General features: G+C 38.3%; 2 protein-coding genes across 2 annotated transcripts in view; both read right to left on the reverse strand.

Annotated features, from left to right (window-relative positions):
* LOC311287890 (Fc receptor-like protein 5) overlaps window positions 1-14,960 on the reverse strand; it is a 291,105-nt gene that overhangs the window by 34,801 nt on the left and 241,344 nt on the right. The window lies entirely within an intron of this gene.
* Window positions 292-9,730, reverse strand: LOC311287892 (uncharacterized protein). The gene is made up of 2 exons (XM_084405007.1): window positions 9,636-9,730; window positions 292-1,989 (listed from the first exon to the last, which is right to left on the reverse strand). The coding sequence occupies exons 1-2, from the start codon at window positions 9,707-9,709 to the stop codon at window positions 357-359; spliced, it is 1,707 nt and encodes a 568-aa protein (XP_084261133.1). The 5' UTR covers window positions 9,710-9,730; the 3' UTR covers window positions 292-356.

The following is a 14,960-nucleotide window of genomic DNA, read 5'->3' on the forward strand; positions in this document are numbered from 1 at the left end:
TACTGTAAGACAGAGATACAAGAGTACACTGGAGTAATACATGAGAACTAGAGCAGAAGTGACATTACAGAAAAAAAAAATACAGATTTTTTTTTTAAATAAAATATTTATAGGACATTATTGACAAAGTGGTGAAAGTAGGCATTATATGATTATAAACCTGTTACGTGATAATATCTAAAGTTAAAATAAAGACACAAAATAATAGTGTCAACTTAAATTGTTATAATCATGTCATTTTCAATATATTCATATATGCAAAAATTTCATCATTAAACTAAACAAACCCCCTTTATTTTCTGTAATGAAACAGCATCTGTTCTGCTTTTTCATCTTGTATTTTCATATTTGTTGCATTATTTGTTACCAGTTATATGACTCCAAAAACCCAACAGCTGATCTAAAGCCCCCTTGTTTTTCCTTTCTTCTCCAGCTTTCTTCAGCTCCTCCAGGTTCTTTATCCATTCATCTTTTCCCTCCTCCTTCAGTCTGTCAATCAGGAAATCCAGATGTAGAAGAGTGAAAGCGCTGTCGGCTTTTAATGCGATCTTAGACAGACTCATGATGCTGATATAAACTTCATGCAGGTGGTTGGACTTTTCTTTTATTTTCTTCTCCAGATCGCTCTTCAGTTTTTCTTCTATTTTCATTTTTTCAAAAGACTCTTCACTTTCTTTCTTAAGACTTTCAAATGTATTTTTATCAAAGTTGGCTTCATTCTGGTCACCAGTGTCTTCATACTTATGTTTGAGCTCGTCAAATGTCATTGTGACAACCTTTGTCTTCGTCTCATATTTTTTGTTCTCTCTGACATGTTTGCTGTGATGACACTTTCCTGTACACACAGTGCAGTGGCTGTCTTTCATGACCCAACACCATGAGGGATCTGGTGCCACTGAGCAGTCCCACTCATGACAGTTTTCCTGACAGACGGAACAGCAGGTTGGGTTGCTGTTCCACGGCCATTCATTTACAATGGGGACTTTTTCTTTGAAAACTCTCTCGACTTTAAACTGAAAGTTCTCACATTTCTCAATCTTGTCTCTGTTCTGTCTGAGGGCTTCCTGAATCTGATTCAATTCTTTCATTTTTGACTCCTTCAGATCTATTCGCTCTATCAGATTAGAGACACAGGCTTCAAGTCGTCTTCGCTCTTTCAGAACATCTAATGTCATCTCAACACTTTTTCTGTTATTTTCTTCCAGGAGTTTGATGAACTGATTCATGCTTCTCTCTCCCATTTCCCAGGCTGATCTGTCGAGATGCTCGTACTCCTCGTCTCTTTTTTCTTTCTGCTGGTTGTTGAATAAGAAGTGAACAGGCTTTCCTCCCACGTCTTTTCTGCAGGGTATTTCTGCTGTGTTAATGGCATTGAGAGCATCTTTTGGACGTCGTCCATTTGACTGTGTGAGTAGAAACACTATGTTGTTCTCTATATCTTTACCAAACAGAGACAGAACTGAGTGAAATATGTAAAGCTCTTTTCCAGAGAGTCGATTCTGAGACCCCTTCATCACAAAACACACTGCATCAATGTAATGAATCCCATCATCCTTATCTGAAAATAATCTGGTCAGATTCTCAGAAATCTCTCTGTCTTTCTCGAATCCTTCAGTGTCTCCGTATCCTGGAGTGTCAATGATGGTCAGAGATGTTGGGTTTTCTTCAGCAAACGCCTCATAAACAGTGATCTTGCGTGTCTGGGATTTTGACTGATCTTGATCTTTTTCATCTTCAGTGATTTGATAAAACTCTTGATCCTCAAACTTTACTCCCAGTAAGTAGTTGATCATGGTGTTGATCATGGTGGTTTTCCCAGCGCCGGTTTCTCCCACCATCAATATGACTTTGTTCTGCTTGTTTCTGTCTCTTCTTCCATATGTCCACTGTCTGACCTTTTTATCAGTCCCATCAAAATATTTTCTTTCAGTGTTCAGACAATAAAGCGCTGGAGGACCTGGATTCAATAGTGTGGCATCATGATGTGATCTACAAAAGAGAGAATTGATTTAGCATCAACATTTAAATCAGCTATGTATTACTATATTTCCTGGTTTGCAGTGACTTTATAACTGTTAGTGGAGTGTTTCTATTATTATTTTTTAATTCATTTCCATACACTGATTCATATTTTTCATTCTCTTTTTTAGAGTTCTGAAGTTTTTGAGAAGCTTGTAACTTTTTTTAATTTCTTCCAAGACAAGCAGCATTACAGTATATTGATGTGACTTAAAGGGACAATATGTAAGATTTTTGTAATAAAATATAAAAATAACCACTTGCACAGTGTGCTATATTTAATGCAGTTGTGTACTTACAAAATCCCAAAAACTCTCATGGATTTGTAAATAAATTAAATAATGGCTCCTCGGTTTCCGCTTGTAGAAAGCATAGATTACATAGATTCCTCATTAGCGGCCGTTTCAATGGACCGCTATACGTAAACCACTAACGAGGTTCTATGTACAGTGGGGCAAAAACAGTATTTAGCATGTCCTGCTGGTAGCCCCTTACCTGGCCCACCCGGACCTGGTTTCCAGAACTGATGCTGCTTGTGACAGCCCCTCCTTGGCCCATTCCTCTGAGGAAGGACCTACTTTCTCCACATAACTCCTTTGGGTAGAATGGGGCTTCCGCAGCATTCTGCTTCCTAATGGAAAGGGCATGCTTTTCCAGTGTTATCCAATAATCTCACTGTATGGGTTACCACAGAACAACAGTGACTGATGCTCTCAGTTCATAGGGCACTGGAAGAGGGCAGCAGCTGTAGCGCTTTGGCGCATCGACGAACATCGAGAGTGAGCGACTGAAGGGGAACGTCTCAGTTACGTATGTAACCCTCGTTCCCTGAAGGAGGGAACGGAGACGTTCGTCCCCTCGCCACAGCTCCTGCACCCCGCTGCGTGGTCGGGTCAATTCTCGGCTCCTCAGTGAAAAACTGAAGTGCAATCACACCTTCTGCTCGTTATATACCCGCGCTGCAAGGCACAGCAGCTGTTGCAAATGATTGTACACCAATGTGCATTGGCTTGTTTAGTTTACACACGAAGTAGACCTTGTTATCAGTATAAAAGACACCTGTCCACAACCTCAAACAGTCACACTCCAAACTCCACTATGGCCAAGACCAAAGAGCTGTCAAAGGACACCAGAAACAAAATTGTAGACCTGCACCAGGCTGGGAAGACTGAATCTGCAATAGGTAAGCAGCTTGGTGTGAAGAAATCAACTGTAGAAAATGGAAGACATACAAGACCACTGATAATCTCCCTCGATCTGGGGCTCCACGCAAGATCTCGCCCCGTGGGGTCAAAATGATCACAAGAACGGTGAGCAAAAATCCCAGAACCACACGGGGGGACCTAGTGAATGACCTGCAGAGAGCTGGGACCAAAGTAACAAAGGCTACCATCAGTAACACACTACGCCGCCAGGGACTCAAATCCTGCAGTGCCAGACATGTCCCCCTGCTTAAGCCAGTACATGTCCAGGCCCGTCTGAAGTTTGCTAGAGAGCATTTGGATGATCCAGAAGAGGATTGGGAGAATGTCATGTGGTCAGATGAAACCAAAAACTAAAAACTCAACTCGTCGTGTTTGGAGGAGAAAGAATGCTGAGTTGCATCCAAAGAACACCATACCTACTGTGAAGCATGGGGGTGGAAACATCATGCTTTGGGGATGTTTTTCTGCAAAGGGACCAGGACGACTGATCCGTGTAAAGGAAAGAATGAATGGGGCCATGTATCGTGAGATTTTGAGTGAAAACCTCCTTCCATCAGCAAGGGCATTGAAGATGAAATGTGGCTGGGTCTTTCAGCATGACAGTAATCCAAAACACACCGCCCGGGCAACGAAGGAGTGGCTTCGTAAGAAGCATTTCAAGGTCCTGGAGTGGCCTAGCCAGTCTCCAGATCTCAACCCCATAGAAAATCTTTGGAGGGAGTTGAAAGTCTGTGTTGCCCTGCTCTAGAGGAGATCTGCATGGAGGAATGGGCCAAAATACCAGCAACAGTGTGTGAAAACCTTGTGAAGACTTACAGAAAACGTTTGACCTCTGTCATTGCCAACAAAAGGGTATATAACAAAGTATTGATATGAACTTTTGTTATTGACCAAATACTTATTTTCCATCATAATTTGCAAATAAATTCTTTAAAAATCAGACAATGTGATTTTCTGGATTGTTTTTGTTGCATTTTGTCTCTCATAGTTGAGCAGAGGCGGAAAGAGTACACAGCTTCATTACTTGAGTAAAAGTACAGATACCCCTTGCTAAATTTGACTCAAGTACAAGTAAAAGTACTACAGTCAGTTGTCTACTTAAGTAAAAGTACTGAAGTACTTGTTTTTAAAAGTACTTGAGTAACAAGAGTACATGAGTACATTTTCTAAATATAGCATTACTACTGCCACAGTGTTTACATTGGTAAACACAGCAAACACTTGAAGCGAAAACTATCATTAAATTGTTCAGGAAACTGAAATAGTCTGGCGAGGTGGGGCCACGGTTTGGCACATTCCCGGGAGCGATATTTTTTTTCCCAGGATGATAGGGGAAGACTCATGAATATTCATTGGGGAAGTCATCCATGATTGGGGGGAAGTCATCCATGATTGGGGGGCAGTCATGGCCTAGTGGTTAGGGAGTTGCACTGGTAACCCAAAGGTTGCTGGTTCGATTCCAGAGCCGGTGGGAAATGACTGAGGTGCCCTTGAGCAAGGCTAATCGCTCCCCGGGCGCCACGCCACGGTGCGGTTTGCAGTGTGTATGTGTTAACTACTCACTACTCTGCTCCTAATGTGTGTGCATTAACTTGGATGGGCAGAGGTCAAATTCCAAGTATGGGTTACCATACTTGGCCGTCACGTGTCACTTTCACTTTCACTTCACTGGTCCGATGACCTACCCCTAAACCTACCCATTCCTAATGAATATTCATGAGTCTTCTACCATCCTGAAAAAAAAAAAAATCGCTTCCCGGGATGGACCTGCTGCGTCTTCGTCCATGGTTTCGTCTCTTATCTAAATCTGACCATGGAGTTGACTTTGGCGGAAAGCTGAAGGTGATTGCTGATAGGCTGTCCCAATCAGTGGCGCCTGCACAATCCAATCACATTTGAGAGGGAAACAACAAATTGAGGGTTTCCGAGATTTTTCTTTTTTCCTTTTTTTTTTTTAGAAGAAGTAACGGGTACTCACGGTTATGGATAGAAATGTAGTGGAGTAAAGAGTACAATATTTGCCTCTCAAATGTACTTGAGTAAAGTCATGAGTACTCTCCAAAAATGATACTCGAGTAAAGTACAGATCCCTAAAAATTGTACTTAAGTATTGTACTCAAGTAAATGTACTCCGTTACTGTCCGGCTCTGTAGTTGAGGTATACATATGACGAAAATTACAGGCCTCTCTCATCTTTTTAAGTGGGAGATCTTGCACAATTGGTGGCTGACTAAATACTTTTTTGCCCCACTGTATGTACTGTATATCTATGATACAATATCTCGCACACCGCTGTTGTGTCATTCAGTCATCATGGTTCGGCATTGTTGATTGCAAAACTTGATCTGTCAATAGAGACTCCGCTCTCGCATGTGTTTTAATAGACAGGTAAGCAAATATATATTAGTTATTTCTACACATACAGTTATATTCAGTGGTTAAATTGGGCCGGGGTTCTCCGGGGCTCAGCCCCAGCACATACGCCTGCTCGTTTGTGTCTTGATGTGCCTGTTTGCAGTCAGTTGCCTACTGGAAATTGTCACATAAAATTTGATGAAAGTGATGCTTTTGAAAACATATTTCTGATTATAAATGAAAGATATTTGAAATGGCATGTCTATTTTGTCTCGGCAGAGCTGAGATGAGAACAATCGGAACACGGCCGTATTCTTGTTCAGCTGCTTAATCTTGTTGTCAGTCGACCATGATCACGCACCGCTCGCTATTGCCATGCGCATCTAGGTAGGTTAGCCTACTACTCAGAACTCCGACACGGATAAATGTACGCAGCAATATAATGAATGTTCCTGGGAGATCCGTAGTTGCGTGGGATGTGGAAGCGCGCAAAAGGCGTACACGCTGCTGGCCGCCGCTGCAGCAGCAGATCAACCAGCACGTTGGTTGTACAAAAAGTGCCCTGGCCTTGGATGACAAGGTAAGAAAAATATGTTTGGCAAATTGGCACATTGAATGGGTCACTATATCATAACAAGGTAATACAGTACAATGTGTAATCAAGTGATGTCAATTCCAGCGTTATGGACGTGACATTTGCAGTAAAAACTTGAAATATAAATTCTCAGAAAATGCATTTAATACCATTATATTGAAACTGTTTATATATCCATACTCCCTTATTAAAGCTGCCGTCGGCAACCCTGGAAGATTGAGTGGACTTAGCCAAATTTTTTAATGTTTACAACTCTCATGCCCCTCCCCCATCAACGAATACCCTACCATCGAGTTTGTGCTCGTCAGTGCGTGTGCACCAGATTTTCTATGAACGCGCCCGTCTCATAAGCATTGATCAACACCATGGAGTACTCGGAGCTATGCTGCCCTGGCTAATCTACCCATAGATTATTGCTAATTTCATTTATACTCTAAATGAGTTTATTTGATTTGTTAGTGTTTTGAAAGGAATTGGAATCTTTTCCGCCATCACTCTTCGTTACTGCGCGAACTTCAGGCGTGTGCATGTGATTGTAACGTGCGCAAGGGGGGAGTGGGATCTGTGGCGTGTGCACGACATGTGATTGACAGTCAGATCTCACACCCCCCTGCGCTGATTGGACCCGATGATCCGGGAGCGGTGGATTTTTGCAAAACAAGTAACACGCTCCAGGTGGAGTTAGAAGCTCTGTTTTTTTTCTAAAACCACCTTATTTATGTTGTTCTGTCGGATTATAGTGTAAATTTCACTGAATATGGTCCAATTTTTTTTTAATAAAGGAGTCCAGACATCAGAAAAATATCAGTCTACACATGCGTTTTATATTTAATATGAGGGAAATAGGCTACACATTCCGTGGGACACAAAAAATCTTTAACTTTTAGGTGGCAAAATATTTTTTTGTAATTCTGTGAATTACACTGCGCAAACCAAAAGTAATACTACCCACTGGATGAAGAAGGGTTGGCTCTCCACAGAACATAACATAACATATTCATTTTATTTTTTGTGTTCGCATTTATGAGGAAAAAAACAATGTTACGCACGTGAGCGCTCTGAAAGCGGCACTAAAAGACTGCTTTAAAACTTTCACAGAGACCTCAAACAGAAAGCACAAAGCCGGTCTTTAAAATGAATTTCGTTTTGTATTAATTGTATCTTAATTTTAATCAATGTTTCATCAACCAATTGCCTGGATTTAATAAATAAGTATAATAAATATAGTAGACAAGAGATAATCAGGACACGGAGGCGCCGGCGCGTGAACTGGAGCTCGTCTCATAAATGAACTAAAACTCGGTGTATAAGGAAGCCTACTTGTCTCACAGACCTGAGAAATATATCTATAGAAAGCTTGAAATGTCTTCTTTTAAACAGAACAATTCAAACTCCATGCCAATCTGGATTCAAAAAACATTTTTCTACGACTACAGCACTTCTTAAATTTACCAATGATGTGTTTTCGAGTTTTGATAACCGTATGTGTACAGGTGCATTATTTTTAGATCTTACTAAAGCTTTTGACTTAGTTGATCATTATTTACTTTTAGACAAATTGTATTCTGTTGGTCTGTCTACTTTTTCTTTGCTTTGGTTCAACTCTTATTTACATAATCGTCGCCAGTGTGTGTCCTTTGGGGGCAGCATCTCTAATTTCACTGACATTGAGAGAGGAATTCCTCAAGGTTCCTCTCTCGGGCCTTTACTTTTTTCGATATTTATCAATGATCTTCCGCGTAGCTGCACTGAATGCAATATCCAACTTTATGCCGATGACACGGTCATTTATTGTTCCAAACCTAATATTTATGACATCAGCACTACATTACAAAATGGTTTTGAATCAGTCCAGCGGTGGCTATTGTCCAACAAGCTTCTACTTAACAAATCCAAATCATATTTGATGCTTTTTTAAAAAAAAGCCCAATCCTTCATCTGAAAATTTACTAAAAATTAAATTTCTTGATCAAACTCTCATAAAATTTGGCTGGACTCTGATCTTTCTTTTACCACTCATGTACATAATATAACTAATAAGCTCAACTGCTCACTTAGAATTTTATACCAATCAATTAACTGTTTTAATTTTCCCGTCAGAAAAAGAATTGTTTCTCAACTTTTATTGCCAATTTTGGATTATGCCGACACTGTATACCAAAATACTACAGCTTCCTGCCTTCAGTCTCTTAACACTGTCTACAATAGCCTGTGTAGATTTATCCTCCGCTGCCCCTACAGAACACACCACTGTGAAATGTACCATCAACTGTCCTGGCTGACCCTACCAGATAGAAGGCATTTTCATTGGTTACAATTTATTTTTAAATGTATTTTTATGGACTATCCTTCCTACTTAAAACAATATCTAATTCCATTTAGCTCATTTTATAACTTGCGACACAATAACCAAATCTATTTTCTCATTCCTCAAATCAATAAAGAAATAGGAAGATATGCATTTCAACATAAAGCACCGTATGAATGGAATAACCTTCCAATTTCAATTCGCTCTTTGACTTCCTTTCCAATGTTTAAAAATGCCCTAGCTCAACATTTTCAGAATTCATGCAATTGTTTAAAAAAAAAAAAAAAATTCTCTTTTTTATTTTTTTATTTTCTTTTTTTTTATTATATCTTTGTGCTGGTTTGAGGGCACAGGTCAGGGCAGATGCTGTAGCATTATCGGTGGTCACTACTGCACTACTGCTTTACAATGGTTACCACAGATGGAGTTGATATCCTTAAAATTGATTAAATGGAACCTTTAAGCATGGTGCATCAATCCTTTACATTTATGTGTGTATACGTGTTTACTGTTGTCTAGATGTGTGTTTGGTACATATATATATTACATGTGTCTACTCTGTTGAGCGATGAGTGAGCAACCTTTAGAGAGTCTTGTATGAGTGAATGTCTTGTTTGTATGAGTTATGTATTATATATTTCTGCACTTACCATTATCATATTGTGTTTTCTGTTTTATTTGTGTATATGTGTTTTTTGTTTTAATTGACTGCCGCTGTAAGGTCAATGTCAATTTTTGTACCTGGACTCGAGGACCCCCTCGGAAACGAGATGGCTCATCTCAAGGGGTTATTCCTCTTCAATAAATAAATGTCAAATATCATCAACCATGTTTATTCTGAGGTCTCGCGAGATTCGTCTGTTCACAGTCGAGACTCTGGTTGAAAATCTGTTTGTGTGTGTGGTGTGCTGTCTTTGTCACATCATGGCACACACACTATAGGAGCAAAACGCTTAAATCTAGGATTTTTTTGTCCTCATGTTTGTGGTCTATCACATTTTGAAAGATGTAAAAAATATTTTGGTGTGTACCCAGCATAAGTGTTCATTTCTCTCTTTTTCATGTTTGGACCAATTTTTTTTTTTTTTTTTAATGAATGAAATTAACATGTTAAGAATGAAAACTGTTTTGTTACATGTATTATGACACTTACCTGCTGAGATGTGCATGTTGCTCTTTGGTCTGGTCAGACTCTGCGCTGCTCTTCTCTCGGTAATTGTTTGACATAGTAGCAGTTGAATCTGTAAGATATACAATTTTTTTTTTTAATATCAGTACTTCAAAATAAAGGAAATATGACTTAAACAAACTGGTAACCTTAAGTATTAATCTTCAGTCTGTAACAAGTTATAAAGTACAAGTTATTCTACTTTTAACATTTAAAAACAGACATTTTCAAATTCCAAAGCTTGTTTTAGGTTCCTATTTGCAATTCTAACTTTCTACAAGTGAAATTGTGCATAATACCTTCCTTCATGTATTCACAGTAAACAATTATTTTCATAAGAAATTACTGTAATTCACCAAAAGGGTTTTTGCTACAGGTGAGACTTCGCATTATTCACCTGTAGTAAGTCAGTCAGTCACTAGGAACATAACCATGGCTGTAGCTATGAGGTCGACGAGGTCTGGACCTCTGTATTATTTAGAGGTGTGTATAATAAAGGCTGTGAAATAATTGTCTAATATAGTATTAACTCGACTCTAGTGCTGAGAGGATATTGCACAGCATCAAGATCATTTATTAATGGTCATAAAGTGCGAGATAAGATGCAAGTAGCTAAACTAAACATTTCATAACTGACAGCTGAAAAATAATCAGGAAAACCAATAAACTTTTGACTAATTTCACCATTTTGAATTGAAAATAGGCCTATATAATTTACATAACATTAATGTATGAAATCATTTTAGTAACTGTCAATGTGAGAGAACAAGAAACCTTAACAAAGCCGTTTATTTTATTTTATTGGGCATAATATTAATAATGAATGTGTACATATTGTGAATAAATGTAATAAACTTAGCTTTCCTGGCCTTCAGTAAATTACTTTCAGTAAATTAAATTATTCATAAAAAACAAATATAAGTTGACCCTATGTTTGCTTTCTACACTGACACACAGAGACGATCAGCCCTATCAGCAACTTGTGTAGGGCCCCGCAAATTACTCAAGGCCCGCCTCCCCCTCGTGTCAAAGCGCGTCAATCAATGTTTACAATATCGATGAAAAAATGAAGCGGAACTATCTTTCTGGTCACGAAAAGAGAGAGAAAAAAACACCATGAGAGTTAATTGCAGCAACAGTTATCAGGTAGACTTGTGTGCTCTCCTCTCAAAGTTTGATGTCAGCAAAGAACAGTAGGCTAATGTTAAATTGATGTGAGTTGATTTATTATGTTTAATAAACGACAAATGACAACGGTGTTTGTTTATAAACTGCAGCTCGGAAAAGATAACCGCGTCGCGCGTTAACATGCGTTCATATGCGCGTGCATGAAACGAAGCGCGCACTTTCCAGCAGAAACATCTGTTGTGAGTCGGGACCAGTACAATATGGGCGTGATGGCACTCCTCATTATAGTTTTAAAACAAGACGATGATTATCTAGTCGCTCAGTCAAGGTTTAGTTACAACTCTGCACTAATGCAATATGGAAAGCAATGTATTGACATTGACTATTGATAGGCTCCATTGAATTTAAAATGTTGGTAAATAATAACCAAGTATCAAGAATTACTTTTATTATTTAAAACACAGTGACATGCTATGGTGCCATTTTAGCTTTTATTCATTCATAGGATATGTATTTTTGATATCAATAATTCAATTTGTAGCCTACTATTTAAAATGTGAATTCTTGATATTAAGAATGAACTTTTAACTTGTAACAATGTCTTCTGATATCAGGAATTACATTTTCACTAGAACTAGTTAAAGGAGGGATTGTAGTGGGAACTAGGCTACTGTACTGAGATATTGACAGAAGCTCATCCAGTAAGTCAGTCTGCCTACTAAGCAATTACTAACCTTGTAAATATCGTTAATTGTAATGCAATTATATTTTTGGACTGTGAGTTTAATTTGCAGATTGTCCCTTTAGCAGCCTAGGCGAAAATGCAGTGAATATCAAACCTAAAATTAACTTTACTGTGCATAGCCTATGCAAAGTCAATGCAAATGCCATTAATTATTTTTTTAATAAAAAAAATATATATTTTCACGTTATCTTGTAAACCTCATCCAGACCAAGACCATATCAGTCCATATCTTTTCCTCTCTGGAATTCCTCCACAGCTTGTAATATTTTAAAACTACATTCGTAGGCAACATTTTAAGATAGTGTTATGCGTGTCGTATGAAATTAAATATATATATATTTAGATACCATAGCCTAATAACAAATAGTACCACCAGAATCGTTCTGAAATCAGACTAATGTTTTTGAAAAATTAACATAAAGTTGCATGAAATCAAATTAATTATTTATCCCCATCTAAATAGATATTTTCAGTTAGATTTTCCTTACCTGAACGAAATGAATGGGATTATAAAACCTGGGTGTTGCTGTCTTCAGAAATGGTTGATCTCTCCAATAATATCCCTGAGACATGGCATTAAATACAGCGGCTAAGTTTCACTTTGACAGATATGGGAGTTTCTAAGACAAGGGGTGGGGGGTGTGGGGGGCTAGGGAGAAGGAGGATGCTGCAGACCTGGAGCCAGCAAGATATACACCTCTGTTGTTCCTGATGCATCCAGTAGGGGGAGGCTGTACAGTAAGTCAGTAGGTGTGTTAAATCAGTGTTTCCCAACCTTTTTTCAGTCACGGCACCCTTTGAACATTTTCAAAAATGTGGCACCTTACACTAGTGTTGTCTGACTGTAACCCTCTAGCCGGGTACACTCGTATAATAATATTAAAGGAGCCCTGGTATCCCAGCAGTAGTAATATAAATAAATGACAGGAATATGAAACTACTGAATAATTGGCTTACAGTGATGGAATCTTAACTGGTTCAGAGAAACCAAAAATACAGTTACCACATTTAAATAGTGCAACCCTTTAACTGATCCAAACTCAGTAGGCTACTTCAGAGACTTAAAATAGTCTGACCAAAAACAGTTACCTCAAATACAAATGAATTACCCTTATTAACAACAATTAATACTTATTAGAACATATATGACTGATTTACTCGTCTAAACCCAAAATAACTAAACTTTCCTTCTTAAAATGACTCAATTATAATCAAATTACTCTTAAATTGACTTGTTCATAACCAATTGATTCTTAAATTGACTCGTTCATAATCAGAATACTCTTGAATTGACTCGTTCGTAATCAAAAGACTCTTAAATTGACTCTTTCGAAATCAGAATACTCTTGAATTGATTTGTTAAATGAGTCATTGATAATCCGTTCACTCATTTCAAATCCCCTTCACATGTGTCGAAACAGATTTTAAACATTCAATGACTCAATACCTCAATAATAAAAATGAGAACCCACAAACTTAGTCTCTAAGCCAGTACATGTACAATTTCCATGAACCGCTGGTGCACTTTTCCTCCAAACGATCTGAGATTCAACCAGGCCCGGCGCCACGAGGGGGCAAAAGGGGGCATTGCCCCCTCAGATCTTATTTGTGCCCCCTCAGTTTCATTTTTGTATTCATGGTTACAAATTAAATGATTAACTTTTTGAGCGGTACAGTCCCATATATGTGATTTTTTTATTTCAGTGCCCCTGAGAGTACGGTCCCACATATGGGATTTAGAATGTTCAGTGACGACATAACTGCCAGATTCAAACTGTGCTTTCGCGCGTTGGTTGGCGCTGAGTCAGAGTCGGACGCGCTCAGCGCTGTCATATCACAACTATGCAGTGTTTTCAACCTCACAATGTTTATTTTAGGTTTCAGACATTTAAATACACATTAAGCACTAGTAAAACAATACATTTGGAGTTTGTAAAATACACACTGATGTCTGTGGAAGCAGCAATAACAATCTATTCAAATATAATTTGCCGACGTGTGTTATTCATATCAGACAAACACAGTGGAAGTAACTATAAAGTAGTTTACTCTATTCTTCTATTCCACTTTCTTGCATGTATTTCGGGAGAAATTGATGACTCACAGGATTCTCTGAACTGCGGCACAAAGAAACAGCCATCTCACGTTATAGATCAAGATCAAGATTATTTATTAAGGTTTTTAAATGACCAAACACACTCACATACACATTTTTGAGAATCGGAATATCAGATAGAATAAAATGGGTTTAGCAAAATCTGTTGATTTTGAATAAAAAAGGGAAAAGGAAATAAAAGTGATACATCCATGGTGTGTCATGTGACAAATATGACGCGTCACCATGGAAACATTAAGGGGGAACGTTCTAAATTCTAAAATAACAGTTGCCTTGAAAAAACTCACTATGGGGAGTCAGTTAGAATATTAAAATTAAGCGTGAAAGGGTTAAAATATGCATAATAAATTCGGATCCAGTCCTCTCCTCACCTCTCGAAATTTCGTAACCAATCGTAAACAAAACTGAATCATCAACTCAGTTCAGACAGCAGAGAAGAATTAATCTCTGTCCAACGTAATGCTCATCCAACCAAAAAAAAAATAGCATCCACCCTTATCTCCTCCACCTAACTCCCCCTCACTCAAAAAATAAAAAAATTCTCCACACACACCCCCGCAGCACAAACTCTCATTGGTTAAGAACAGACGTATACAATTTCAACATTTTCACAGAACTTAAAGGTACACTCTTGTTACAAATCTTACATTGGCAAAACCTTTAAACAAACATTTTGTTTTAGAAGAAAGAAAGAAAGAAAGAAAGAAAGAAAGAAAGAAAGAAAGAAAGAAAGAAAGAAAGAAAGAAAGAAAGAATAGGAGAGAGAAAAAAAAATACTCAAGAAACAAAATTCTACAAACATAAAACTGTGTTTTTTTATTTATTTTCTTTATAGCCCTGAATTTTCAAAAAGGCTACATGTCACTACTTTGATATGATACCTTGAAATGTATCAAGTATCAAGGTATTATATATTTAATATCTAAACAGCTGAAAGCAAACGAGAGATTAGCGCTGACTCCATGCAAGATCTTACAGTCTCTATGGCGCTTTTCCACTGCATGGTACGGCTCAGTACAGTTCGACACGGCACGGTTCACTTTAGCTCGGTTTGTTTTTCCACTGCAGTTAGTACCGCTTCAAAGTGGGTGGGATTATAGACTGATCGTTATAGTTGTGACAACCAACGATAGAAACGTCTGCACTTCGTCCTCTGACCACGCTTCAGCCATTTCTTTTTTTGAATTTTTTTCTTCCTTTTTTCCTTCAAGCAAGTTAAGCAAGTAGTTTAAAAATGTCTCGGGTTACGACTGTAACCCTTGTTCCCTGAGGAGGGAACGAGACACTGCGTCGTTGAAAACGACTCTTTGGGGACGCTCCC

The sequence above is a fragment of the Rutilus rutilus genome, assembly GCF_951802725.1.
Source record: "Rutilus rutilus genome assembly, chromosome: 3".
NCBI classification, from domain to species: domain Eukaryota; kingdom Metazoa; phylum Chordata; class Actinopteri; order Cypriniformes; family Leuciscidae; genus Rutilus; species Rutilus rutilus.